Source organism: Oryx dammah, unplaced genomic scaffold, assembly GCF_014754425.2.
Source record: "Oryx dammah isolate SB20612 unplaced genomic scaffold, SCBI_Odam_1.1 HiC_scaffold_11056, whole genome shotgun sequence".
Taxonomy (NCBI): domain Eukaryota; kingdom Metazoa; phylum Chordata; class Mammalia; order Artiodactyla; family Bovidae; genus Oryx; species Oryx dammah.
The window spans coordinates 2,602,703-2,627,864 of NW_024080450.1; the positions used below are offsets into that span (position 1 = coordinate 2,602,703).

The 25,162-nt window shown below is 47.4% G+C and overlaps 1 protein-coding gene across 4 annotated transcripts; it reads left to right on the forward strand.

The window, feature by feature from the left end:
- The first annotated feature begins 225 nt into the window (after positions 1–225).
- On the forward strand, positions 226–24,200 carry LOC120860360 (stathmin-4). 4 transcript variants are annotated; one of them, XM_040236169.1, is made up of 8 exons: positions 231–339; positions 15,663–15,741; positions 17,083–17,178; positions 17,858–17,938; positions 18,445–18,653; positions 19,571–19,762; positions 20,459–20,512; positions 23,336–23,925. In XM_040236169.1, the coding sequence occupies exons 2-7, from the start codon at positions 15,729–15,731 to the stop codon at positions 20,477–20,479; spliced, it is 612 nt and encodes a 203-aa protein (XP_040092103.1). In that variant the 5' UTR covers positions 231–339; positions 15,663–15,728; the 3' UTR covers positions 20,480–20,512; positions 23,336–23,925. The 4 variants fall into 4 exon arrangements, with proteins under 4 accessions (XP_040092104.1, XP_040092103.1, XP_040092105.1 ...); XM_040236171.1 differs by lacking the exon at positions 17,858–17,938 and having other exon boundaries at positions 23,336–24,200; XM_040236168.1 differs by lacking the exon at positions 20,459–20,512.
- The last annotated feature ends 962 nt before the right edge of the window (positions 24,201–25,162 follow it).

Here is a 25,162-nt window from a genome sequence, read left to right on the forward strand (position 1 = left end):
TGGGCCCTCACCTCCACCTTCCCGTACCACTCCTTCTCTCTTTCTTCTTCCCCAACCTCACCCTCTGGTTCCCCAGCTCCAGAGGCAGTGCAGAAGGCAAGCTATTTGTCTGACATCATCTTCTACTCCCTGGTCTGCTAAGAGTTACTCACTCAGGCAATCCCTGTTCAGCCAGAGGAGACTGTCCAATTGCCAAGCAACCCACTGTTGGCCAATCACAGAGCTCAGAGGTGATGTCATGGTGAGAGCTGAGCAGTGGTGCTGATGTGGAGAGAAGCCCAGGGTACCACTAATTGAGGGAGTGAAGAAGGCAGCAGCTCGCATCTAACTGGACTGCAGGTAAGTAGAAATGGAAGGCAAATTATTTGGGGCTTTTCATACAAAAGAAAAGAAAAACAGCAGCTGTAGAGAGGAGAAGCGAGGAGTCTGGTATCTATTGTGTTGCCTTTTGGTTTCACTCAGTTCAACTTTGCCAAATCCTGGGGGCAATGGGGTGAGGCGAAAAGGATGGTGCCTGGCAGAGGGGCGAGGGTGGGCTCCAGGAGTCTCTTCTATTCTGGACCTCAGGGGACAGAGGATGGGTGGGAATCGCCAGAGCTTCTTACAGATCAGCCATCCACAATGAGTTCTTTCTGCATAAAAATGTTTTGTTGCTGAGGGAGAAGGGTTTTATTCAGAGTCTGGCTTTCTCTGGATCATCTCTGGCCCCACAGAGCCCTCACAAACTGAAAGCAGACTGTGATTTACATTTCCTTTCTCAGCCACAGCTATTCTGTCTCCCTTGCCCATTGGCAGCCTCCTTTGCTTTCTCCTCAGTCTGTACTGGGTTGCTTTTTTCTCTTGGTTCCAATAATACAATGAGCTCACCATCTCTTCTTGCCCCGCCCCGCCCCTGAGGTCAACCTGGTCCTACCTCGGCAGGGACAGATGGCTGTGAGGCTGCAATCTGTGGGAACCCACACCTGCCACACCCTGTTCTCTGCCTGTGGCCCAAACCAGGGCGCGACACCTCCCCAGCCCCAGTGCTCAGCCCACTGCCTTCACCAGTTTAGGCATTGTCCCCGCCTCATCCCGGGGACACAGGGTTTTGACAGCCAGCGGCCAGCTGTGTCCCTGCATGGCATGCTGCCTTTGTTTTATTCCTCTTGGAAGGCATGGTCAGTTGTGGGGGAGTCTCAGTGTCCTGAAAAGGGCAGGACCCCCTAGGGCAGCACAGAAATATACCAATAGCACCTGTCCAAATGTGTGGAGAAGGGACCCCAGAGGCTAGAATAGTGGTGGTGGGGGAGAGGCGGCAAGCAGTGACCTGTGGGGTGGGTGGGAGGTTGAGGGTGGATGTGGGGGAATCTCGTCTCCACCAAGGCTGAAGCTCCCTCAAGAGGGCGGAAGCCTCTCCCACAGGCAGGAGTCAGGGTGCCAGAGGGGGATGAGATCATCCTTCAGACTAGGGGATAATCCTAGTGCTGGAGCTAGCAGAGAGGAAAGGTCTGATCGGCAGCTCCATGGCACGGAGGTAGAGTCGCCCAGAGACCCTGCCCCACCCTTCAGGGCCAGCCAGACCTGCATTGCCTCGGCTCTCCCATGCCCCTATCTTGCCACTGGGAAGACTTGTCATTTTCCCTGAAGCCCACTTATCATCAATAGGGCTGGAGCACCTGTCAGCAAGTCCCAGCCCATTTGGGATCCCTGGCTCCTCCCAGGCTGCTCAGGGAACAGGCTTGAAATGGGTAAGAATCCTTAACTGCTGGAGGATCTGCCACAGAGCAAAGTAGAGAGTGAGTCCCCCATCACTGGAGGCATCCAAGCCAAAGTCGGATGACCACCCAGCAGGGTAGCTATAGAGATTTCTGCACTGTCTTGGAGATTGGTCTGGATCAGTGTTTTTCAAACTGCAGATTGAGACCTGTTTGTGAATTTTGAAATCAATTTTGTGGGTTGGACTTGTTATTTTCTTTTTTTAGATAAAATGGGATAAAACAGAGTAGGAAAAAGTAAAAATACATCCCATACAGTAGTGCTTTCTTTTCTTTTTTTTTTTTCAGTAGTGTTTTCTATACCAGTTTTAGTTGCATATTCTCAGTTATGTTAAATATAAATATATTAAGTTTATAAATATATTTAATAACATTCATAAGTAAATATGAATATACTTATGTTTTATTTCAGTTATATATATGTATATGTGTATACATAGATATACATATACATAGATATATACATATGTGTGTATATATATGTAAATACATATACATATATATGTCAGTATCATGGCATATACATATTGGATCATGATATAAAATGTGGTTCTTTATTGTGGATTCCAGTAAGAAAAAGGATTGAGAAAAACTGGCCTAAATAACCTCTTACCACTTTTTCTAACTATAAGATGGTAAACCTGTAGATAACTCTTACTAGACTACGAAGTTCATTTAAAATTTAAAAAAATTCTTGATTGTGGTAAAATACACATAATATGAAATTTACCATTTTAGCCATTTTTAAGTGTTCAGCCAGTGATATGAAATACTTTCACACTGTTGTGTAACCATCACCACCATCTCCAGAACTTTTTTAATTTTCCCAAACTGAAGCCATCCTCACTAAACAATAACTCCCCATTCATTCCACCCCACCCCTGGCAGCTCCCCTTGTACTTTCATTATTGTGACTCTGAGTACTCTAGGTCCCCCATCAAAGTGGAATCCTACAGTAGTTATCTTTTTATGACTGGTTCATTTCACTTAGCAGAATGTCTTCAAGGTTCATCCCTGTTGTGGACTGTGAGCTTCCTACAAGAAGAACTGATTCATTAGTGCCCCAGGTACAAAATAAGTGCCCAAACTCCAAGTGTTGTTTTAAGTGGAAAACTATATCTCTTTAGGGAGAGACAATTCTAAATGACCCATCAAAGACAGAGAAGTCTGGTGTAAGATGGTCCCCTCTGAGCAGACTATGGAATAGATACTATGCTGATGGGTAGTGGGAGTGTCTTTTATTTCTGGCTTCATATCTAGATTTTACTGTGGCTCAATCATAGACATTCTAGGGGCAAGTGAGGTTAGCTGTCTTCTCTTGTCCAACTAGGTCGTTTTAACCACACTTTCCCTGTGGGACAGATGCGAGCTTACTGGCAAGATTTAAAATAGAGCAATAAAGACATAAGCTGAGATCCAGTGAGCGAGGTCCTGGAACAGAAAAGAGAGAAAATGGCAAAGAAGGAGCATAAGGGAGAGCTAGAGAGAAAGTGCCTACATGAAACCAACCATATAGAATGGGAAAATTCAGATCTTTGGGGTTCTTGGTTTTAAATCATTGAATATTTTTTTAAAAATCAAGATCAGAAATAAAGGCTTCATTTTTCCTGAATTCCTAAGATCTTCTCTCCAGATCCCCTTGATATTTTTATATTATTTCCCGCTTACCTGGAGACTATCGTTTGGAGATACAGAGATAAAGAGTTCCCAGAGCTTTTGAAATCCTGAGTAGGTGGACATTTTGGAGGGTGGGGTGGGGAGCAGAAGAGAAATTTGGAAGAAAATTCTAAAACATGCCATGTGCCTGTAGGGAACCAAACTTTTATAATGCCCTGTAGGGAACCAAACTCTCTCCCTTCCCATCTCACCTCCCCCCTTTTTTGGCTTGGGAAATAAACATGCATCATATATAACTTAATTTGCTTTTAAAATTAGAATTTGCTGTATTTAGAGATGTGGTAGTCTTGGAAAAAGGTTACTTTTTATCCTTTTCTTTGGGGGAAGAGTGAGAACCCCCCCCCCAAAAAAAATCTTCCTTGACATTTAAAAAAGCATTTTTGAGATTTGTACATTTTCAGTCCCACGAGGAAGACAGGGAGACACACAGATAGAGGTATTGGGTTGGCCAAAAAGTTTGTGTGGATTTTTCCATCACATCTGGCTAAAAATCCAAATAAACATTTTGGCCAACACAATACACCATACCTGCATCCCAATACACACCGATTCTGCTTCCCCAGTAGAACTCACTGGTTTTTTCTATCATTGCAGACTGATCGTTGTGTGTCCACTCTTTTAGGGTCCTACTTTTAGTGGTGGGTGGTGGGCTTCTGCCAGACTGAACAGATCAGAAGGGGCAGGAATCTGGGGGTGGTGGCCTAATTTATGACAGGGCACAGGTGACCTGAGAGCTCAGAGAACAAAGTAGTGAGTGTGAATCCTGAGAAAGGAGCTAAGCACAGACTCTGTGTTGATAGACCCAGCGGGGTGGGCAGAGTGCAGCGTTCCAGTGGGTCATTTGGGTATGGGGGCCCAGAAATCCAGACCAGGTAGAGAGCATCGTCCAGACTGAGTGTGTGTGAACAGGTGGACCGACTATCTGCTGACTTCACGAACCAACTGGTCTGTTGATCCCACAGTAGGTCTGTCTATTTCCTACACCTGCCGCCAAACCAGATAGGCAAGGACTCAAGGATTCCATGAAGCCCTCCTGGAAAAGAATTACTCCAGCATAGTCTAGATAATCAAAGAGTTTTATCACATTAAAGGACTCAAGTACAAAAAAGATGGGGTATTGATAATGATCACCAAGAAAGAAAATGCTAGAATTTAGAGTCATTGCCTAAGTATAATCAATATGCTCAGAAAGGTGAATGCAAATGTTAAACATCTGGAGCCAGGGAATATATATATATAATTCATCATCGTATTTCTCCTTAGTACCTTGCCTTGTGCTTATAGTAAATATTTCTCCAAAAGTATTTGTTGAATGAATAATGTAAGAAAGAAATCAATAATGATACTCTAGAACTGAAAATCCAAGTCACTATGACAAAATTCAAGTTTGTAGGGAAAGGAGGTAAAAGTGTGCTAAAGCTCTTATCTCTTAAAGAAAACCATTAAATACTGTTCTATTCTTCATGTAATGAAATTACATGCATTCCTCACTTTAGTGCCCTTCACAGATATTGCAGTTTTTACAGACTGAAGGTTTGTGGCGACCCTATGTTGTCAGATGATGGATAACCATCATTTTTTAACAATAAAGTATCTTTTAGACAAAATGCTATTGCACATTTAGTAGACTCTAGTATAGATAAACATACTTTTATACCTACCAGGAAACCAAAAAATTCATCTGACTTGTTTTATTGCAACATTTGCTTTACTGTGGTGGCCTTCAATGGATCCCGCTATGTCTCCAAGGTCTGCCTGTAGACACAAATGATTTTAACTTCAAGATAAAATCAAGATGTAAAACTTACAAAGCATTGGAGAAGAATGAAAGAACAAAGAAACCAGAGTAATATTGCAAAAGAGAAGAGTCTCCCTCTCATGTAGCTAGATGTGGGGCCAGAAACCAGGCTCTGCCCCTCCTACTCAGTCTTGGGAACAACACTGGACCTCTTGGGTCCTCTGTCTTCTCATCTGAACATAGATGTGAACCAGAAGCCCTGTAAGATCTCCATGGCTCCTCCCATTTATGGGCACAGAACTTGACTCCTGGAAGTGTTCCCAAATCTGTTGCTTGTTCTCTGCTGACAGTGAAAATGATTTAATTGATTGCACTTGGTAGGTCATGTGTGTGCATTTTAACAGGGACTTTTTGAGGCAATGCCTAATGCAAGAGAGGGCTCAGTGTTGAGACTAGGGTACTTGTGGCTGGGAGGGAGAGTCGGGACAGGCAAGCTCTTGTGCGCCCTTCAAACACATGCTGCAGGCAATCATTCATCTTCCTTACATTTACGCTTGGCCTTGAGTCTCAGGAAGTACCATGGAACTGTGATGTTGGGCTGACCAAAAAGTTCATTCTACGCTGTCCGTAACGTCTTATGGGAAAATCTGAATGAAACTTTTGGCCAACCCAATATAAGAAGACTTTGATAAATCCCATCTTTATGGGATCCCATAAATCCCATCTTTATGATTTTCGACTTATATGACTTTAGGCAAATCAAGTCACCTTCCCGAACTGATCGTCTGTTAAGTGGTTTAATAGCACCTATTAGATAGAATTTAGAGAGAATGAAAGGATAAAAGTGATGATAACGATGTAAAAATAATAGACATAAACAGAAACTAGAAGGAAATACCAATAGCAAAGAGTAGCAAAATGCCAGAGATTCGTTTCCTTTTCTCTGTCACATAGATGTTCTGAAATGTATTAATATGTTTGTAATTAAAACATTATCAGTAAAAGGAATATATATATACACATACACACACACATGAAAGTGCCTGGCAAGCTGTAAAGCACTATGAAACATTCCTATTGTGACTAGGGGTAAGATTACAGGGACTTTCTCTATGTGCTGATGCTTCCAAAGGCTTTGACCCCAGGATGTGACACAGAGTTGGGTCCCAGTTCCTTGTTCTCCATCCAGCAACCCTTCACAGAAGCCCATGCCCCAGACTTGTGTGTGTGTGTGTGTTTCTATGCTTTAAAAAAATTTTTATTGGATTATATTTGCTTTACAATGTTTTGTTAGTTTCTGCTGTATAGCAAACTGAGTCAGCTATAGGTGTATACATATATCCCCTCTCTTTTTGATTTCCTTCCCATTCAGGTCACCATAGAACATTGGGTAGAGTTCCCTGAGTATACAGCAGGTTCTCATTAGTTATCTATTTTATACATAGTACCATGAGTGTATATGTGTCAACTCCTCCATGTACCTGATTCATACTTCTAGTATGTTGATTCTCCTGTATCTATTGAATGGAAAATAAAACTCGCCCCCAAAGCACCATCACTGTGGATTATTTGGGGCTGTCTGTTTTCCAGACTTCATTTTCCTCCTCTGGCTTGCCAACAACAAGCAGGGGCCCCTCAGACTTAGGCCATCAGAGCTCTGCATTTGCCAGCAGGTGATGGCTCCTTATTTCCTAGAAGCACTGTTTCTAGGAAATGAAGCTGCATTTCTCAGCCTGCTAGGGACAGTCTGGAGGTTATTCTTGGCCAGGGCTCCCACCATTTCTTCCCCTTGGAGCCTCAGAAGCAGACCTAAGCAGGTGCTGATCAGACACTCACCAGTTCCCCAAATCACTTAAAATCACAGGTTGCACATACATGGACAGGCAGGGCCCACTGAACCACACCAAGGTCTTGAGCATCCAGAGATTTTGGTATCCACAGGTATCCTGGAACAGATTCCCCCGTGGATCTGGGGGAATGACTATATTCTGCTTTGTCTAGTGTCTCTCTGCAAGTCTCAACCATCCGTTCCTGGCCCATAGCCTAATACCTACTCTTTCTGCCTTTATGACATGGTCCTTATTACTGCCAGAGACTTGCCCAAGGCTAGCAGAAACTTCCAAGACTCTAAATTCACACCCAGGGGACCCATTCATTTTTTTCCTTATTGAAAACCCTTGTGGTTATTTTAGGACCTGGCTGAGGGCTTGGCACAGAATTAAATATTCAACAAATATTGTGGAAAGAATGAAAACCACAATCATGAAAAAATAATTTATCTCTTCTTTTAAAGAAAACCCAAATGAGACACATGACTGCCGATCAGAACCTTTGGATCAACATGAAATAACCAGGTTTACTGAATGGACATGATATGATTCCATGACATTTAGGCAGCTCGTGCAGTGTATTTCAGGTTAATGTTATAATTTCAACAGGACTTTAAAAAATACTGGTAATTGGCACAAATCAAAAGAGCCAGCTTCCTCTACTGCTTGTGGTTAAAGGAACTGGGTCAGAACTCAGAGCTTCCACAGCATGATTCTATGAGTTCTTTTACTTGTCTCTGAACACTCTTGCCAGGGACCACTCATTCAAACCATTTGGATGCACATTAGCTTTTTTCCTCTGGAAAATAGTCTACAGGGGATTTGACACATTTTGATGGCATTTTCTGGGCAAAGCTTGCAGTGACAAATAAAATGCTTGTTTACTCGGGTCATATGGATGGTCAGGGATGCCTCCGGAGGTCAGGCATGTACACAGTAAATGGCCACATGGCATCTGAGAGCTGGATGCTCTTCTCTATTGGCTCTTGGCTATTGATTAATTTATAGAAAGACTGAGGGCACGAGTCACCATTTCTCATCTTGTAAAAAAGTCCTTCAGCATCCCTATCACCATCAGTGGCCCTGGTGGACCCCCTAAGTCTCCCCCCACCACCTTATGGGATGTTCAGAGAGGGAAAAGCACTGACTCTGGAATTCAGAGGTTTGGTTCCATCTCTGCCACCAACTCAGTGTGGCGTCTAGAAACCTAGTCCCCTGGGAGGAACACATTGGCGTTATGGAAGGGACAGTCGTTGGTTGTGTGTGACCGTTGTGTACCATGAAGGACATTTAGGCTACCTGGTACCACAGGGATGCCTGTAGCACCTCCAGTCAAACAATCCTCCAAAAGTCACATATATTTCCCAGGAGTGAGGTTGCCCCTAGTTGAGAATCCCTTAGCTAGTGATGGCCAGTTCTTCCTTCCCTGACATTTTCATGTTCTGGGGGGAACTGAGGCTCTGATCTCTTCACTCTCATTTTTTCCTCCCACGAAGAGATCCCTCCTCTGTCAACAGCCTTGATTCTAGATCTTCATGGTCGGCTGCCCTATACTCAACCAAGATTTCCTCCTTCTGTGTCTTCTGATGACCTGGACCTCAGCTCCGTGTGATTACCGCTAACTGATTAAATTTACCAATTGTGCTAATGGTTCAATCCATCAACAAAAATGTGTAAATGCTTGCTTTTCCATACACAGACTCTTAGATGCTGGAGCTGGACTAAGAGTAGGGACCAGTTTGCAAATGGGAAAACAGTGCTGCATGGGATGCAAACAGTCCAGGGTTTAGCTCATTTAGGCAGGCCCTCATCCCTTTGTGCCTCATCTCAGCTTCTAGTCTTCTCCTAATCTTTTCCCCAAGCTGGTGCTGCCCAGATGAATCATTTTGCTCTAGCAGTATAATCTAAAGAGAGAGATGGGTTTTAGACTGAAAAGTCCAGCTTTGCCCCTTACTACCGGTAGGACTTCATGTAATTAATCTGACTCTGTTGAGCTCCAATTTCCTCATTATAAAAGGACCTCAGAAAATAAAATTGAGATAATGCCTATGATTTTTCTGGTACCAAGGAGGTGCCCAAGAAGTGGTAGCTGTTATTATTGCAATGATCCTCAGCATCACTATTTTTCCTCTTTGTTTGTATTCAAAAGATGCCAGTGGCTTCCTACTGAATAGAAGATAAAGTACCTTTCCCTGGTCTGGAGGTCTCTGATCTTCCTATTCCTATTCTAGTAACTGGTCCCAATGCATCCTGCATGCAGCCCAGAGGGCCCTCTCTATTTCACCAGTAAACCCAGTCCACACACCCAGCACACAGGCAAGTTCCAGAGCCACTGCCAGACTAGAAGCACAGCCGAAGCCACAGTGCATCAGAGCCCCACCAGCTTCTCACCTTCGCCACCTGGAGCGTGAGTCCTCTCGCCACTGGCTAAGCTTGACCGTACCTGACAGCGCAGGGGTTGGGCTGCCCAAGGAGGCCCTGCCTCTCAAACAAGTCTGCACCCGTCAGACTTGTATGGGAGTGAGCACCAGGGGACAGATGGGACGGGGGAGGCAGGGGCGACTGGGAGGCTGTGGTCCTGAACTCTGGCTCTGGTTCTGTGGCTATCGGCTGAGTGATTGAGACATGTTCCCATTCTGTTGTGGGCCTCTTTGAGCTTCTGTTGCTGGATATGGTCAGTTTCCTGGTCTTCCTTAGGGGGAACCCAAGGCCTGGGATTGGCCTCTGCCTTAATAGAAAACATACCAGGAGACTCTGGGAGGGCCAGAGCTGTGCCTCAGCAAGGGTTTTTGCCAGATGATGTTCTGATATCTGGTGTCTTGGATAGAATCTCCCACTGATGGGCCTGACCTCTTAGCCTTACCCCCTACCCTGGCCTCTATGGTCTTTTAAACTTCACCTGCCTCCCTGAATTCCTAGCATTCTGTCCTCCCTGACCTTGGCAATAACACCCCTTATTGCCCCTCTCTGGTAGTCCCTGGATAGGCCTGGTTGCCCCACTCCATTGCAGGTATTCTGCTGTGACTTGACAACCCAACCCACACTGTTGAGCTGTTTGACAAATTCAACAGCACTGAGACAAGCTTTCAGGGCCCAGGTCTCTAAACTAAGGCTGGTCTGTGGGCCCTTGGGTTCATGGGATGCACCCAGGAGAATGGCCTGGGCTCTTGGTGTTTAAGATGGGAGAACAGAGGATGGAGAGCTGCTTTGAAGGGCCTGAAGGTCAGGGGTAGCATAGCTAGATCTTTCTGGCTATGAGTGTCCAATCTGGGTGTCACCCACAAGAAACCTGGAGTCCTCAGGCAGCAAGGCTGAGTGCTGGGGAGGGAGTGGGACTGGCTCACCACCCACATTGATGCCACAGGTTAATTAGGGATGCAGTCAGGCTCCCTGCTGTGGCCACCACTACCCAGGGACTCAGGACCACTTTGCATTGTTGGGCCCTTCTAGAAGAATCTTCTCTCCCCCCCCACCCCACCCCCCATTATATCCTTTCTTAGAACGTTCTTTTGAGTCTTGAGTGCTATAGAAGTGATGTGACTATTGGCATGAGGATTTATAAGGGTACCATGTACCTCAGGTACACATACACAAATCATCTTTTTTTTTTTTTTTTCAATTCAGCTCCAAGACATTTGGGATCTTAGTTCCCCGAGCAGGGATCAAACCCATGATGCCTCCATTGGGAACCCAGAGTCTTAACCACTGGATCACCAGGGAAGTCCCAGAGATTATCCTGAGAACCAAATCAGACCATGTAAAAATACTGGTAGCTGAGATACAGTGAATGAATGAATCATGGATTTGAATGAATCCTGGCCCTGTTGCTTATCAAGTATATTAGATTGCTTGAGCTACTGTAACCAATGATCACAAACTTAGCAGCTGAACACGACAAAAATTCATCCTCATGCAGTTCTGGTGTCCAGAAGTTCAGAAATGGAAATGTTAACAGGGTCTTACTCTGTCCAGAGACTTAGAGGAGGGTTCCCCTGCCTCTTCCAGTTTCCAGTGCTTCAGGCCTTGCTTGGCTTGTGGCAGCATCACTCCAGCCCGTCTCCACTTTCCAAGGTCCTCTCTCTGTGCATCTCTCCCCTGCATGTTTCTTATAAGGGCACTTGTACCACTTGTACAGACAGAATGATCTCATCTTGAGATTCAACTTACTTAAATGTGCAAAGAAGTCATATTCCCAAAGCGCAAGGGTTAGGATGTGGACAGTTTAGGCTCGAGGACACCACTCAAAGCACTACACTGAATGACCTTGGTAATGTCATTTAGCCTCTCTGAGCTGCAATTCACGCCTCTTTAAGGCAGGGGTAGTAAGACCTACATCACAAGGTTATGATGAAAGTTAAAGTGAAAGCACTTGTCACATAGTAGATGCTCTATAAATACACATGTTTAATGATGCAGATTTCAACCCTGTGAAACTGAGAGCTTGCAACTGCAAATCTCATGGCCACGAATACCTCTGCTCATCTTTTAAAAAAATTCTTTTGTTTTATTCACACTGCTTGGCCTGTGGGATCTTAGTTCCCCTACCAAGGATCAAATGACCCCTTGCCCCCTGCACTGAAAGCACAGAATCTTAACCACTGGACTGCTGGGGAAGTCCCCTCTGCCCATCTTTAGGAGGTCTCCTCTTCCCTGCCCTGTCTTCCTTCTCTGCCTATCTGACCTGTACTTGATTCCTCCTGCAATTAAAACTCCTCGCATAATATCTTTCATTGATGTATAGAGAGCACCTAGTACGTAGTCTTCATTAAATCATATCCTGAGGTTAGACTGCCTTTCCCTGAGTCCCCAGGACCATGGAGGAAACAGTAGTTAGCATTCAGTCCTTCCACTGGCTATAAGAGATGAGCTTATAAGTCAGAAGACTTGGACCAGCTCTACACCAACTAGCTGTGTATCCTTAGCTAAGAATCTTAACATCTCTGAGCCCCAAGTTATTCACCTAAAAGTGAAATAGACAATGCCTGTCTTATCAGTCCAGCCCAGCCTCCTGCAAAGATCAACTGGGATAATGTAGGCAACCAGGACTGTAATCAGTCACATGCTCCACGAGTGTAGGGTCTTAATTATCATTTTCAGCTCAAGCCAAGGGATGTGGTCCCTGACTCTAGTTAGCCATGCTCACAAAAAAAGCCCAGCTTGGTCTCCTTCTTCCTCAGGGTGTTGTACTTACTCTGCCTCCCCTTTCCTATTTGGACCCCCACTTTTAAAAACAAGTATTTATTTATTTTTCCATAGAATTTTTTGTTTTGGCCTCACCCTGTGGCATGAGGGATCTTCACCAGAGATGGAACCTTCCCTGCCTTGCCCCCTGCAGTGGAAGCTCAGAGTCTTAACCAGCGGACCACCCTCATTTCTGATCCATTACCCAGGTTGAGGTCTGAGGCTGTGCCCTCTCCTGGCAAGGTCTCACTCCCTCTGCCAGTCGCCCCATCAAGCAGCCTGGTCATGAGTGGGAGATGGTGTGGAACAGAGCTCATGACTAGAGTGGTTGTTTCTGGGCTGCCCACATCTCTGCTCGGGGACTCACTGGTGCTGCCAGGATCAACTTGACTCCGGGGACAGAGCCCCATTGTGTTGCATCGGGAGGGGCCCTGGCAGGGACCTCTGGCTCCAAAGCACAAGGAGAACACAGAGGCCCTGAGGGGAACAGAGCCCTTCAAGTCTGGTTGACCTGGTTTCAAATCTCTGCACTTTCACTTTCTAGCTGAGTGACATTGAGCAAGTCGCACAAACCCTCTGAGCCTCCATTTCCTTGTGTGCAGATGGGGATGACAGTCCTTACCTGTAGGTGTGCGATACCTGGTAGTGAGCTTGATGTAAAAGGCTGAGGAAAGGAAACTAATATTTATGAAATGCTCCCTTTTGCTGGATGCTTTTCTCATTTTATTTGGACAACTCTGTGCAGAATTAAGATGGGGAGAACAAGGTTAGATGTGTGACATGACTAGTGACTGCTACAAGAGAGATGAAGCCTGTGTCTGACCCCACATTGGTCCAGCCTTAAAGCCTGGGTGGAGCCTCTTGTTCCCATCCACTCCTCTGCCCATCTCCAGTCAGTACGGATTCTGATTGCAGAAGGAAAACACCCCAGTAAGCAAGGAAAGGGGTTCTAAGTTTGGTTTCAGAGTCCCTTTCCCTCCTGGGGTGGCAGGCAGTGAGCTCAGGTCACCTTCTGCTGGCACAGCGACCACGGAGGATGACTGGGTTTGTCAGGGTTCTCCAGAGAGATGGACCAGTAGGCTACATACAGAAAGAGATGTATCATGAAGGACTGACTCATGCAGTTATGGAGGCTGAAAGTTCTCGCTATCAGCTGTCCGCAAGTTGGAAGCCTGGGAAGGCCGGTGGTATAATCCTGTGTGGTTGAGTGCTTAGTCGCTTCAGTCATTTCTGACTCTTTGTGACCCCACGGACTATAGCCCACCAGGCTACTCTGTCCATGGGATTCTCTAGGCAAGAATACTGGAGTGGATTGCTGTGCCCTCCTCCAGGGATCTTCCCGACCCAGGGATCAAACTCACGTCTCTTATGTCTCCCGCATTGGCAGGTGGGTTCTTTACCTCTAGTGCCATAAGGAAAACCCAATCCTAGTCCAAGTCTAAAGGCCAAAGAACTAGGAGCTCCCATGCCTGAGGGCAGGAGAAGATGGATGTCCTAGCTCAAGCAAAGAAAATCCTCCCTTTCTCCACTGTTGTGTTCTACTCTGGCCCTCAATGAGTTGGGTGATGCCCACTCAAACTGGGGAGGGCCATCTTCTTTTCTCAGTCTCTTGACTCAAATGCTCACCTCTTCCAGAGACACCCTCACAGACACACCCAAGGATGTTGTTTACCAGCCATCTGGCCATCTCTCTTAGCCAAGTCAAGTTGACACAAGAACGAACCATCACAGCAACCAAGGATCGAGGGGTGCCCATGATGGTGGCTCACTGCTGGTTGTTCCTCACTCCACCAGATAGAAGGTTTCAGTAGATCCTATTGCCTCCTATCTGTCCTCCAGACACGCTCCAGTCTGTTTCCTTCCTGCCTGGTCTTGTTTCACCTCCTCCTTCACACTTTCACATCCAGCATCAATCAGCTTGGTACCCCCATAGCTTTCTCACTCTGACTCTCTCTTTTATTAAAAAAAAAAAAAGTGTTCATTTGTTTGGCTATGCTGGATACCAGCTGGAGCATGCAAGATCTTCAGTTGCATCATGTGGGATCTAATTCCCTAAGCAGAGATAGAACCCGGGCCCTTTGCACTGGGATCGCAGAAGTCTTAACCACTGGGCCACCAGGGAAGTCTCCCTCACTCTGACTCTGGCATGTGCTATTCCCCCAGAAGAATGTCCTGCTTAATTTTGACTCATCATTTAAGACTCAGTACTGGTGCTGCTAACACCAGGGGTCCTTTCTGGCTCCCTGGACTTCATGCAGAGTCTAAAGCCCCGTCTCTGTGGTCCTGCAGTAATCCCCCATGCTGATTTCCATCTCTGCATGAATCACATGATGATCACATTAATATTCAATATTTGTTTCTTTTCATAGTCTAGGATTGTCTTAAAGGGGGTCCAGCAGTGCTTAGGACAGTGGTTCTGGAGATGAGCAAGAGAAGGTGAGGGGGCAACTGAAGAGGTTAATTTGTTGGGTTTTTCTTTAGGTTTTCTAAAAGAAATGTATTTCATTTTATTATGACATCATAGCTCTTAATATTCTTTTTTAAAAACTGGAGTATATTTGCTTTACAATGTTGTGTTGATTTCTGCTGTGCAACAAAGTGAATCAACTGTATGTATACATATATCCCCTACCTCTTGGACCTCCCCCCACCCTTGCCCACCCCCATCCCACCCCTCTAGGTCATCTCAGAGCACCAGGCTGAGCTCCCTGCATTATACAATAGGCTCCCACTATCTATCTGTTTTACACATGGTTAGTGTATATATGTCAATTCTAATCACCCAGTTCATCCCACCCCACCTCTCCCCACCTGTGGCCAAATGTCCATTCCCTACATACATGTCCGTTCCCTCCATCTGCATCTCTATTTCTGCCCTTCATTAGATTCATCTGTACCAGATGAATCTTTCTGACTTACTTCACTCTGTATGACAGACTCTAGGTCCATCAGTGTCTTTACAAATGACCCAGTATCATTCCTTTTTACAGTTGATGTTCCATTGTATACATGTACCACCCTGAAGAGGTATTTTGACATCCTCTGTCCACTGTCATATGGTCTGGACAGGAAGGTCCAGGGTGAGTGTAGGAGAAATTCAGGGCACAGAGTTATTTTGTGAATATGTCCAAGGTGATTCTGACTTAGGGTTGGTCTCTCACCTCAGCCTTTGCCTTGGACCAGGCCACTGAGCTGCACAAGGAGACAGATGAATATCTACTGATACATTCAGTTTGGGGAAACCCGTGTTTGAGGCTCGAGGGGTCTTGAGATTGGGAAGTCAATGATGAAACTCTTATTGTGCTTGGAAACTGAACTTGACTGGGGTGATGTGGAAGAGGTGGCTTGGTGTTTGGAGAAGGGAAATTCAGCCTGGAGGTGGGGGACAGATGATCCTGAAATTTCCTCCCTGGTTGTATAAAGACCTTCCTCGTGTGAATAACCTGTCAGCTAAAATGCTCTTATTTTTTGGATTTGTGACAGTGTCCTGAGCTGGCAGCAGACTTACCTTGACTTTCACTAGGACTCAGCTCTCATATTCCGGAAAACATGACCCTTGCTGGTAAGTACAAAAACCCACTTATGTTATGGGCACCACAACACAGGATATTTCTGTACGTACGTGTTTGTACTTACTTGTGCACAGAGAAGATACAAGGCTGACAGGAAATGCACCTAAGGGTTAAAGAGATTATCTCTAGGTGGTGGGTGGGATCCTAGCTGAGCTTTTCTTCCTTTTATCTGAGTGTGTTTTTTGTTTTCTACAATGGCTTTGTAATATTTTTGCAGTTAATCCTGCTTTCAATTTGTAAAAGGAAATGAGGGGTGAGTAGCAGCAGTGGGGTGTGGAAGGGACTGACAGAAGCATACACCAGGGCCTGGAGGAGTTGGGTTGGACTGGACTCAGCATATCAGCTCTAGGGACTTCCCTGGTGGTCCAGTGGCTAGGACTCCGTGCTTCCACTTCTGACGGCCCAGGTTCGAGCCCTTGTTGGGGAACTAAGATCCTCTAAGCCGAGTGGTGTGGGAAAAAAAAATCAGCTCTAAACATGACCTCCTGGTTTCCAAACCCTCTCCAGACACAGAGTGACCAGATAGGGGTGGGGGTATGTGCCCAGCCTTCACGGAGGGACACCAGCCCTTTTGCCTTTGACCACTGCATTGGGATGACCAGGGAAGGCTCACAGCCTAAACTTGTCACCCAGGGAAGGACAGGATCACAGGAATGGTGGTGGCCTTCTTTGCCCACACAGAAGTACTGCCAAGTACCTTAAGAATGGAGTGTGTGTTGCCTCTATCCTGGAGTGAAAGGAATGGAATATCCTGGGCACATGGGGGAAATAGAGAGAGGTCCAGGGTGCACGCTGGCCTGAGGGCACTGGTGCTTGGGGTCCATGTTGTTGCTGTTTAGTCGCTCAGCGTGTCTGACTCTTTTCGACCCCCAAGGACTGTAGCCCGCCAGGCTCCTCTGTCCATGGGATTTCCCAGGCAAGCATACTGAAGCGGTTTGCCATTTTCTTCTCCAGGGGATTTTCCCTGACCCAGGGGTCAAACCTGCTTCTCCTGCAAGTCTCCTGCATTCTTTATCACTGAGACCTGGGAAGCCATCGGGGTCCATACCTGAGGGCATTGTTTGCATTCAGTATCACAAAGGGAGATGATGCACTGGTGAGAGGATAGGGTCCTCTGGGAGCTCTGGCAGGCTCAGGTTCTCATAGGTGGGCAGAAGCGGATCCAAACCATACACAGGGATTCTAAAGAGAGCTGCTCAGGGCGGAAAGGGCTGCGTCACCGTGCAAGGGTCTGGGCGGTCTGGGTGCCTCTGTGGAGCCTGGTGAGCCCCGGGGTCTGTGTCTGAGTCTAGGAAGGGGGTCGCCCTCTTCACCTGTCCATGTTTCCACAGCCTACAAGGAGAAGATGAAGGAGCTCCCGCTGGTGTCCTTGTTCTGCTCCTGCTTCCTGGCCGACCCCCTGAATAAGTCATCCTATAAATATGAAGGTACATGAGGGCCACCATTGGGGGACTAAGGACCGAGGCTTCCTGTAGCTTGCCTCCAGGAGCCCAGCATACCCACCCTAGTTTCCCGAGATTCCGCCCTATGTCACATTTTCTTCCCAAAGCCAGTAGAGTCACCGCAGCTGATTCTGGGGGGTCTATGTGCAACGTGATGGTGGGGGTGGGGCTGCAACCAGGGGACCAGACAGCAGCTGAGGGTCTGAGTCAGACCCTCTCAGAGTGCCCTTGATCTCAGCTTTTGTTCACTTGTGTGACAAACAAATGTGGTGGAAGATGCAGAGGCCAAGTAGATGGAGAGTCTGCCCTCAGGGACACCTAGCCTAGAAGAGGGACAGTCATGTGTCAGTCACCAGACACCCTGGCCCATTGTCTCTGTAGTGAAGGATTAAGAATGCTCTGAGCAAGTCCAGAGGTGGGAAGGGACTTCTGTGCTTTGGCCACCCAAGGAGTTTCTGGGATGGCCGTGTTGCCTGAGCCCTGTGACAGGTCCCAGGATATGGACAAGGAATATTGATTGGCCATGTCCTGATTGAGGGGGGTTGGTGGTTGGGAAAGCCAGGTCATCTCTTAATTTCCTGGGGCTTAAAAGGAAGGTATGGGTTTGGTCTGGAAATGAGAGATGGGAATGCTTGGGTCACCTGAGATTGTTTTTTCTGTTTAGGCTGGTGTGGGAGACAGTGTAGGAGAAAAGATGAGAGCCAGCGGAGAGACAGTGCTGACTGGAGAGAAAGAAGAGAGCAGGGTAGGAGGGGGCGGGGGGAGAGGTCCTCAGGCCGAGCGTCAGATCTGTAGTGGGGTGAGGAGTCGATGGGCGGTGGGTGGTGAATGCCTCCACGTGCACCAATTTGAAAGTGAAAGTGTTAGTTGTGTTCAACTCTTTGAGACCCCACAGCTGTAGTCCATCAGGCTCCTCTGTCCATGGAATTTCCCAGGCAAGCCAGTTTGAGCAAGAGCCCAGCTAAGGGGGGACCCTTGTGGCAGAAGCAAAACAAAGGCAGTTGCTACAGCCATGATTAGAAATCCCCTGTCCTGGGGCTCCTGCTCTTAGAGCCAGAGACCCTCCAGTGGCTGTCCACTCCAGCCCCATCAGAGCCCAGCGAGCTTGGGTGCTATGTTCAGGACAGACCCAGAACCCTGGCCTTTGATCAGCCTTGGGGACCCTGGCTCTCCCTCATATGAGTGCATGCTATAGGGGGCCCCGTATGGTCTTCAAGGAGGGATGAGCAGCCCCTTTTCTGTTCTCTGCAGCAGACACAGTGGACCTGAACTGGTGTGTCATTTCCGACATGGAAGTCATCGAGCTGAATAAATGCACCTCCGGTCAGTCCTTTGAAGTCATCCTGAAGCCACCCTCCTTTGATGGGGTGCCTGAGTTCAATGCCTCCCTCCCCAGACGGCGAGACCCATCGCTGGAAGAAATCCAGAAGAAACTGGAGGCAGCTGAGGAGCGGAGGAAGGTAAGTGGCTCTCCTTATATTCCCTGTCAGGGCATGATGGGGAGGAAGTTGAATAAGACAGGTTCTGAGCTGGAGTCGAGTCACCACCAACCTCTAGATATGAAGGCAGCACCTCCAGATACCAGGAAGGGAATGAGACACTATGGAGAGAAACAAAGATGTAAAAGCCCAAGGTGTTTAGGAACTTGCTTAGGGGAAGAAGATGCTATATTACATGCCTCCAAGAAGTGACCTTATAGTGACCGGGGTCAACACTAAGGATTTAAGGAAAGGCTGGAGAATTAAGGAAAGGGGTCCTTAACTGGGGGAGAGGGAAGAAGGTCATGGCATGGTATATTGGGTTGGTCGAAAAGCTTGTTTGGGTTTTTGGTTAGTGCTTACAACAAACCCAAAAGAATTTTTTGTCCAGCCCGACACTTTCACCCCCTTGGTGTGCCTTCCTTGCTTTCTATGGATTCTTATGATTCAACTCCAATGGCGTTTCTGTGTAAGCTTTCCTTCATCTTTGAAGCTGAAAATGATGATCACTCTTGAATTCCTATAGCACTTCATTTCTGCCTCTCAAGGCATATGTCACATGCTAGGCTGGTTTAGAGTTATTTATATATGATTTGTCTCTACTAGACTTTTTTTTTCTTTCCCAAGTTGCTAGAATAATGACTGCTACACTATATCTGATCACTTTTTTGTGAATTAACGAATGGATGGATAGATGGATGAATGATGGCAATGAGAAAAAGAGGACTGAGAGCCCAGTGGGAGAACCCAAGAAGCATCCTTGCTTCCCGCCAGCAGGCCAGGGGCCCAGGCTCAGGGAGGTGTGCACTCTGGGTGTGCAGCTCTTAAGTTATGATGATAAAATCACACCCTGGCTTGCTCACCTGCAAGGGCCTCCTTTTCACTTCATGCTCCCACAGTACCAGGAAGCAGAGCTCCTGAAGCACCTGGCAGAGAAGAGAGAACACGAGCGGGAGGTGATCCAAAAAGCCATCGAGGAAAACAACAACTTCATCAAGATGGCAAAGGAAAAACTGGCCCAGAAGATGGAATCCAATAAGGAGAACCGGGAAGCCCACCTTGCTGCCATGTTGGAACGGCTGCAAGAGAAGGTAAGAGGCCTTGGATTGGAGAGGAGACTCCTAGGACTTGCTCTTCCTTCCACGGCAAGTACAGTGGACATGCCTATCATTTCAGGGAGCAAGTAGCCTCAGGCAGGAGTGGCCACGTTTCTGTTAGGTTAGATCCTTAGAGAGTTCCAAGGGATTACTTGGGAGGTGGCAGGCAAGAACCATAAACTGAGCCAAGAACCATGAACCAATGAACCAAAAACCATGAATTCCTTGGGGGGATGAATTGCCCAGCTACACAATTGAAATTTCTCATTGTCCGAGGGAGATTAGACCACTTATCTTCCAGAGAAAGCCTGCTGAATGCTTTTGTACATTCCTGGCTTCATCCTTAAATGCCCTGATTTGATTTAATGAAAGATGCTGACTTGAGCTCTTGGCTTGAGGCCACGGGCGTGATCAGCTGAGCTGCCCACTGAGCAGGAAACATGATCCTCTCCAGACCTCTTGTTGTGGGCTGAGTGAGTCACCGGTCTCTCCAATATTCTGCCTTTTGTCAATAAACCTAACGATGTCACCTGAAAAGAGAAACGTGAGAGATGGGGGTTGGTCCCGCGTGTCAGCAGAACCACAGCCCATACTGCTGAGAACACGCTGGCCTCGTTTCCTGAGTCCCGAGGCTGCCCCAGTTTCTCCTGCGGCTCCTGGGAGAGCTCCAGCTCTGTGTTTTATTTCCAGGCGCCGCCTGCCGCGCGGTGACTCCGGGGACCCGATCGGTGGCCTCATCCCATGGTGAGCAGCGTGGTCTCCGCTCCTTCCTGCCCATCCACCTAGAGTCTCAGGCCCTTGGCACAGCTACTAGAAAGATCTGGTTTCTTCACAGGGGATCTGGATGTTGTGTAGGCCTTGCAGCTGGCCAGCATGTGGCAACCCCCATCCACTCTCTTTCTCCATCCTTTGGGGGGGCAATGAGCCCTCCATAAGTATCAGATGGGAGGGAAGTGTTCTGGGTCTGATTTCAGGCTTCCTCAGTTATTGAGAGATGGGTAGGAACAAACTCTTGCAGGAAAAAGAAATCAGGGATTGGGACAGGATGTGGCCTGGGCATTCAAGCTAAACCTGAGACAAATAGTGAGGATAAAGCCATGATATACAATTTGAAAGACTGCAAAACACTTTTATTTTATCATACCCTATCCTCACAATGCAATGAGCAGGATGGGCATTATCCTTATTTTACCAGTAAGAATCCATGTCAGAAGAAGGTCCAATGACTTGCCCAGCATCACATAGCCACTAAGCAATGGAGCTGGGAACAGAACCGAGTTCTTTGACTATGAGTCTAGGTGGCTCTTTCTATGCTTGTTTCAGGAAGACCAGACCACAAGCATCCTGCCAGCCTTTTGTCAGACAAGGAGTCACTTGGAGGCCAGGGAAAGGGAATCTAGGAACCTAGGGATCCGTCCAGTGAGCAGATATAGGGAATAGAGAGAGAGAGAGGCTGGGAAAGTCCAAGGTCTGGAGGAAGAACTGTGGGGGTGAGATAAGCCTCAAATGAGCATGATGTTAGAGCAGATGTGTGGGTGGGCCTCACTCCTCTGGGTTCTTGACCCCTCTTCACCTTTGCCCACCAGTGAAGACAGGAGGTAGGATGAGATAGCTGTGTGGTGTCTGCTCTGCTAGGCACCTATAACAATGCCTCTGCATCAGTACTTGTGTGAGTCACCAAGTGTCAGCACCAGACTTACCTGGTGTAAAGTTGAAAACTATAGGTACTTGGACCCTAACCCCAGATCCACCAATCCTGGCTCTATAGGGATGGTGCCTGAGGACCTCAGTGGGTTTTTTTAATATTAAAATTTTTTATTAGAGTATAATTGCTTTACAATGTTGTATTAATTTCTCTGTATAGCAAAATGAATCAGCTATACGAACACATACAACCTGTTCCTCTTGAGTCTTCCTCCCAGCGCCCCTCCATCTCACTCCTCTGGGTCATCACAGGGCACTGAGCTGAGTTCCCTGTGTCATGCAGCAGCTTCTCACTAGCCATTTTACACATGGTAGTGCACATAAGTCAATGCTACTCTCCCAGTTCACTCCGCCCTCCACTCCACACTCCCCTGTGTCCATGTAGGGCCTCAGTTTAATAAGCTTCCAAGATCATGCTGATATGTGGCAAGGTTGAGAACCACTGCCCTAGATGTACCATTCCCCATGCTTTCTCCAGGGCCATGGAAATTTCTAGGGTCTCTCCAGGGACAGATCTGTAGTCTAAGATACCTCCTGGGATCTTGGGCTGCCTCAGTGGGTCTCCCCCAGGCTGATTCATACCTGGATGTGAATGGATAGAAGGCTCTGGCAGAGATACACCTTACTAAGCACCTATTATGTGCATGGTGCAAGTTGAGGAACTGGGAGATACTAATACAAAGAGGAAAAGGCATGCTCCCTGCCCACAAGCAGGACCCAGATGTCTTCACCATGATCAGGGATAGAAAGTAGACCATGAAAAGCCCTAGAGGTGAACCCCAAAATCACAGAATTCTAGAGGTAAAAGAGCTTCCTTTCCATTTGTTGTTTAGTGGCTAAGTCACGTCTGATTCTTTGTGACCCCACAGACAGTAGCCTGCCAGGCTCCTCTGTGGAATTTTCCAGGCAAGAATACTGGTAGCCATTTCTTCCTCCAGGCGGATCTTCCCAACCCAGGGATTGAAACCAGGTCTCCTGCTTTGCAGGTGGATTCTTTACCACTGAGCCACAGTGATGTCTGTGGCCCTCCCTGAGCCTGATCAGTGAAGTGAGTTGGTCAAGGTCACACAGCTGATGGGCCTTTGAAGTCAGAGCCCATTGTTTGGTTTGATGATACTCAGAAGCAAAGGGAGCTTCCCTGATGGTTCAGACAGTAAAGAATCTGCCTGCAATGCAGGAGACCAGGGTTTAGTCCCTGGGTCGGGAAGAGCCCCTGGAGAAGGGAATGGCAACCCACTCCAGTATTCCTGCCTGAGAATTCATGGACAGAGGAGCCTGGCAGGGAAACAAAGAGCTGGACACCACTGAATGACTAACATTCACTTTCAAGAAACAAAGGAAGATTCTCTATCACACTTTGTGGAACTGGACATTTTCCAAAATCCTTTATTTGATTTATGCTTTACAAGCCCTCGTCTTTCATCCAGGGGCTTAAGACAACCTTCACTAAAGAGGTGGATTGGAAACACAAGGGCAGTCCAGTTGCCTGTGTGTAGGGGCCACCTGCAGTGAGTTCTCCTGAGCTACTCCTGGCATTAGGTCAAGCAGTGTAATCAGCCCCCAGATGGCCAGGTGAGGGTGGCAGAGGCTGATGGTCCCTGCCAGGTGGGTCCCCCAGGGAAGCTGTTCCCAGGTAACGAGCATCCTGGGGCCAGAGGCACCAGCAAGCTTGCTCACCTGTCTCCTGCCAGGCCCACCTGCCTCATCTGGTCCCTTCTCAAAATGCCTTTGCAGACCCTGCGTGTCTCTTCCTGTGGTGGCCAGTGGTGACCACACTGTTTGCTTCGGCCCTCCAGCCCCTCGGTCTCTCTTTATCCCAGGGTAGTTGGTGTGACCCAACCTTTTCTCTCCCTTCCCTCCCAGGACAAGCACGCGGAGGAGGTGCGGAAAAACAAGGAGCTGAAGGAAGAGGCCTCGAGGTAAAGCCCAGAGGCAAAGAAGTTTCCAGAACGGCCAGACAGCTCCAGCAGCTCCGCAGTTCCGGAGGCAGCCTGGCCCATCGCTGGCTGCTCTCCCAGCACTGGGGTTTGGGGGGAGGGGGGTGGCCAGGGGCGTTTCCTCTGCTTTTGGTGTTTGTACATGTAAAGAATTGACCAGTGAAGCCATCCTATTTGTTTCAGGGGAACAACGATGGGGTGGGAGAGGGGAGAGAAGGAGAGAGGTGGGGAAAGAGAGATGGAGAAGGACTCGTGGACATTGCAACCCAGCCCAGGTCAAATCCTAGGCTTTTCTTCACAGTGAGCATCCGGGCACCGCCTTGAAGGAAGTTAACAACAGGCGGTAGAATTCCCAGCAAAGGGCAGAGTCCTGGGTGGAATGAGGGCTGCAGGGCGTGGCAGAAGACGCCAGCAGCAAGTGGGGGTCCCTGTGACGGGGGGATGAGGTGTGACTGTGTGTGTGTGTTAACCATTATCTTTTGATCATCATGACCAACAATGAAACATTTCCTCCAAGTCTCCAGTTCTTTATTTCCTGAATTTGTCCTTTGTGTAATTTATAGAATGTACTTGAATTTGGTTTCCCCCGATCAGGGGCCAGGTGACTCCTTATTTCTTAGTTTGACCATTAGGGCATCTGAAGTGCTGGGTTAGGATGGTTGAGACATGCCATTCTTTGGCATTGTTTGATTTTTCTTCTTCATTTTAACCCGCCACTCCCCTCGCCTCTCCTGGGCTGCTGTATTGAGTTGTATTGAGTCCACTGAATTGATAAAATTAATATTCCTTTGCATGGATTGACATTCTAATGTGGTCTTCAAGAAGAAAGAGGGCTTCCCTGGTGGCTCAAATGATAAAGAATCCTCCTGCAATGCAGGAGACCTGGGTTCGATCCCTGGATTGGGAAGATCCCCTGGAGAAGGGAATGGCTACCCACTTCAGTATTCTTGCCTGGAGAATTCCATGGACAGAGGAGTCTGGTGGGCTACAGTGCAAGGAATTGAAAGGGTAGGACACAACTGAGTGAATGAAGGAACGAGGAAGTCTGCCTCACGTGAAGGGTATGAGATGCTGCTGCTGCTGCTGCTAAGTCGCGTCAGTCGTGTCCGACTCTGTGTGACCCCATAGACGGCAGCCCACCAGGCTCCCCTGTCCCTGGGATTCTCCAGGCAAGAGTACTGGAGTGGGTTGCCATTTCCTTCTCCGATGCATGAAAGTGAAAAGTGAAAGTGAAGTTGCTCAGTCGTGTCTGACTTTTTGCAACCCCATGGACTGCAGCCCACCAGGCTCCTCCATCCATGGGATTTTCCAGGCAAGAGTACTGGAGTGGGGTGCCACGGATAGTGAGCAAGTGAGGAAATAAAATTTGTTAGTGGAAAGCAGAGAGGATTGTTTCATGATCCAGAACACGGAACCACAGCTGGGAAAGGAGTCTCCCTACTTTTCTCCCTGCAAACAGAGGGGGTGGGGACAGCCTGTATGTGAACAGGGTCCCAGGGCACCTTGCCACCCTGCCCTTCCCACTGTCTTATACAACTCTGTAAATAAATCCTTTTTCTTCCCACTAGTGGCACTGTAATTTAGATTCATTTAGAATAGGATAACAGGAGGGATCAGAGATGTCATTTTGTAATTGTGTGGCAAGAATTTTGATTAATACATGGAGCAGACACAACTCTTCCTTTGAGCGGGTGGAGACAAGGATGATAGATTTACACCAAGAGTATGTCCACACCACACTCAACTTCTGAGT

Excerpts from the sequence above, each read along its gene's own strand:
- LOC120860360 (XM_040236168.1), top strand. Across the intron at positions 17,939-18,444 it reads GAGAGAAAGAAGAGAGCAGG|CAGACACAGTGGACCTGAAC; the intron begins GTAGGAGGGGGC and ends TGTTCTCTGCAG. Across the intron at positions 19,763-23,335 it reads TGGAACGGCTGCAAGAGAAG|GACAAGCACGCGGAGGAGGT; the intron begins GTAAGAGGCCTT and ends CTTCCCTCCCAG.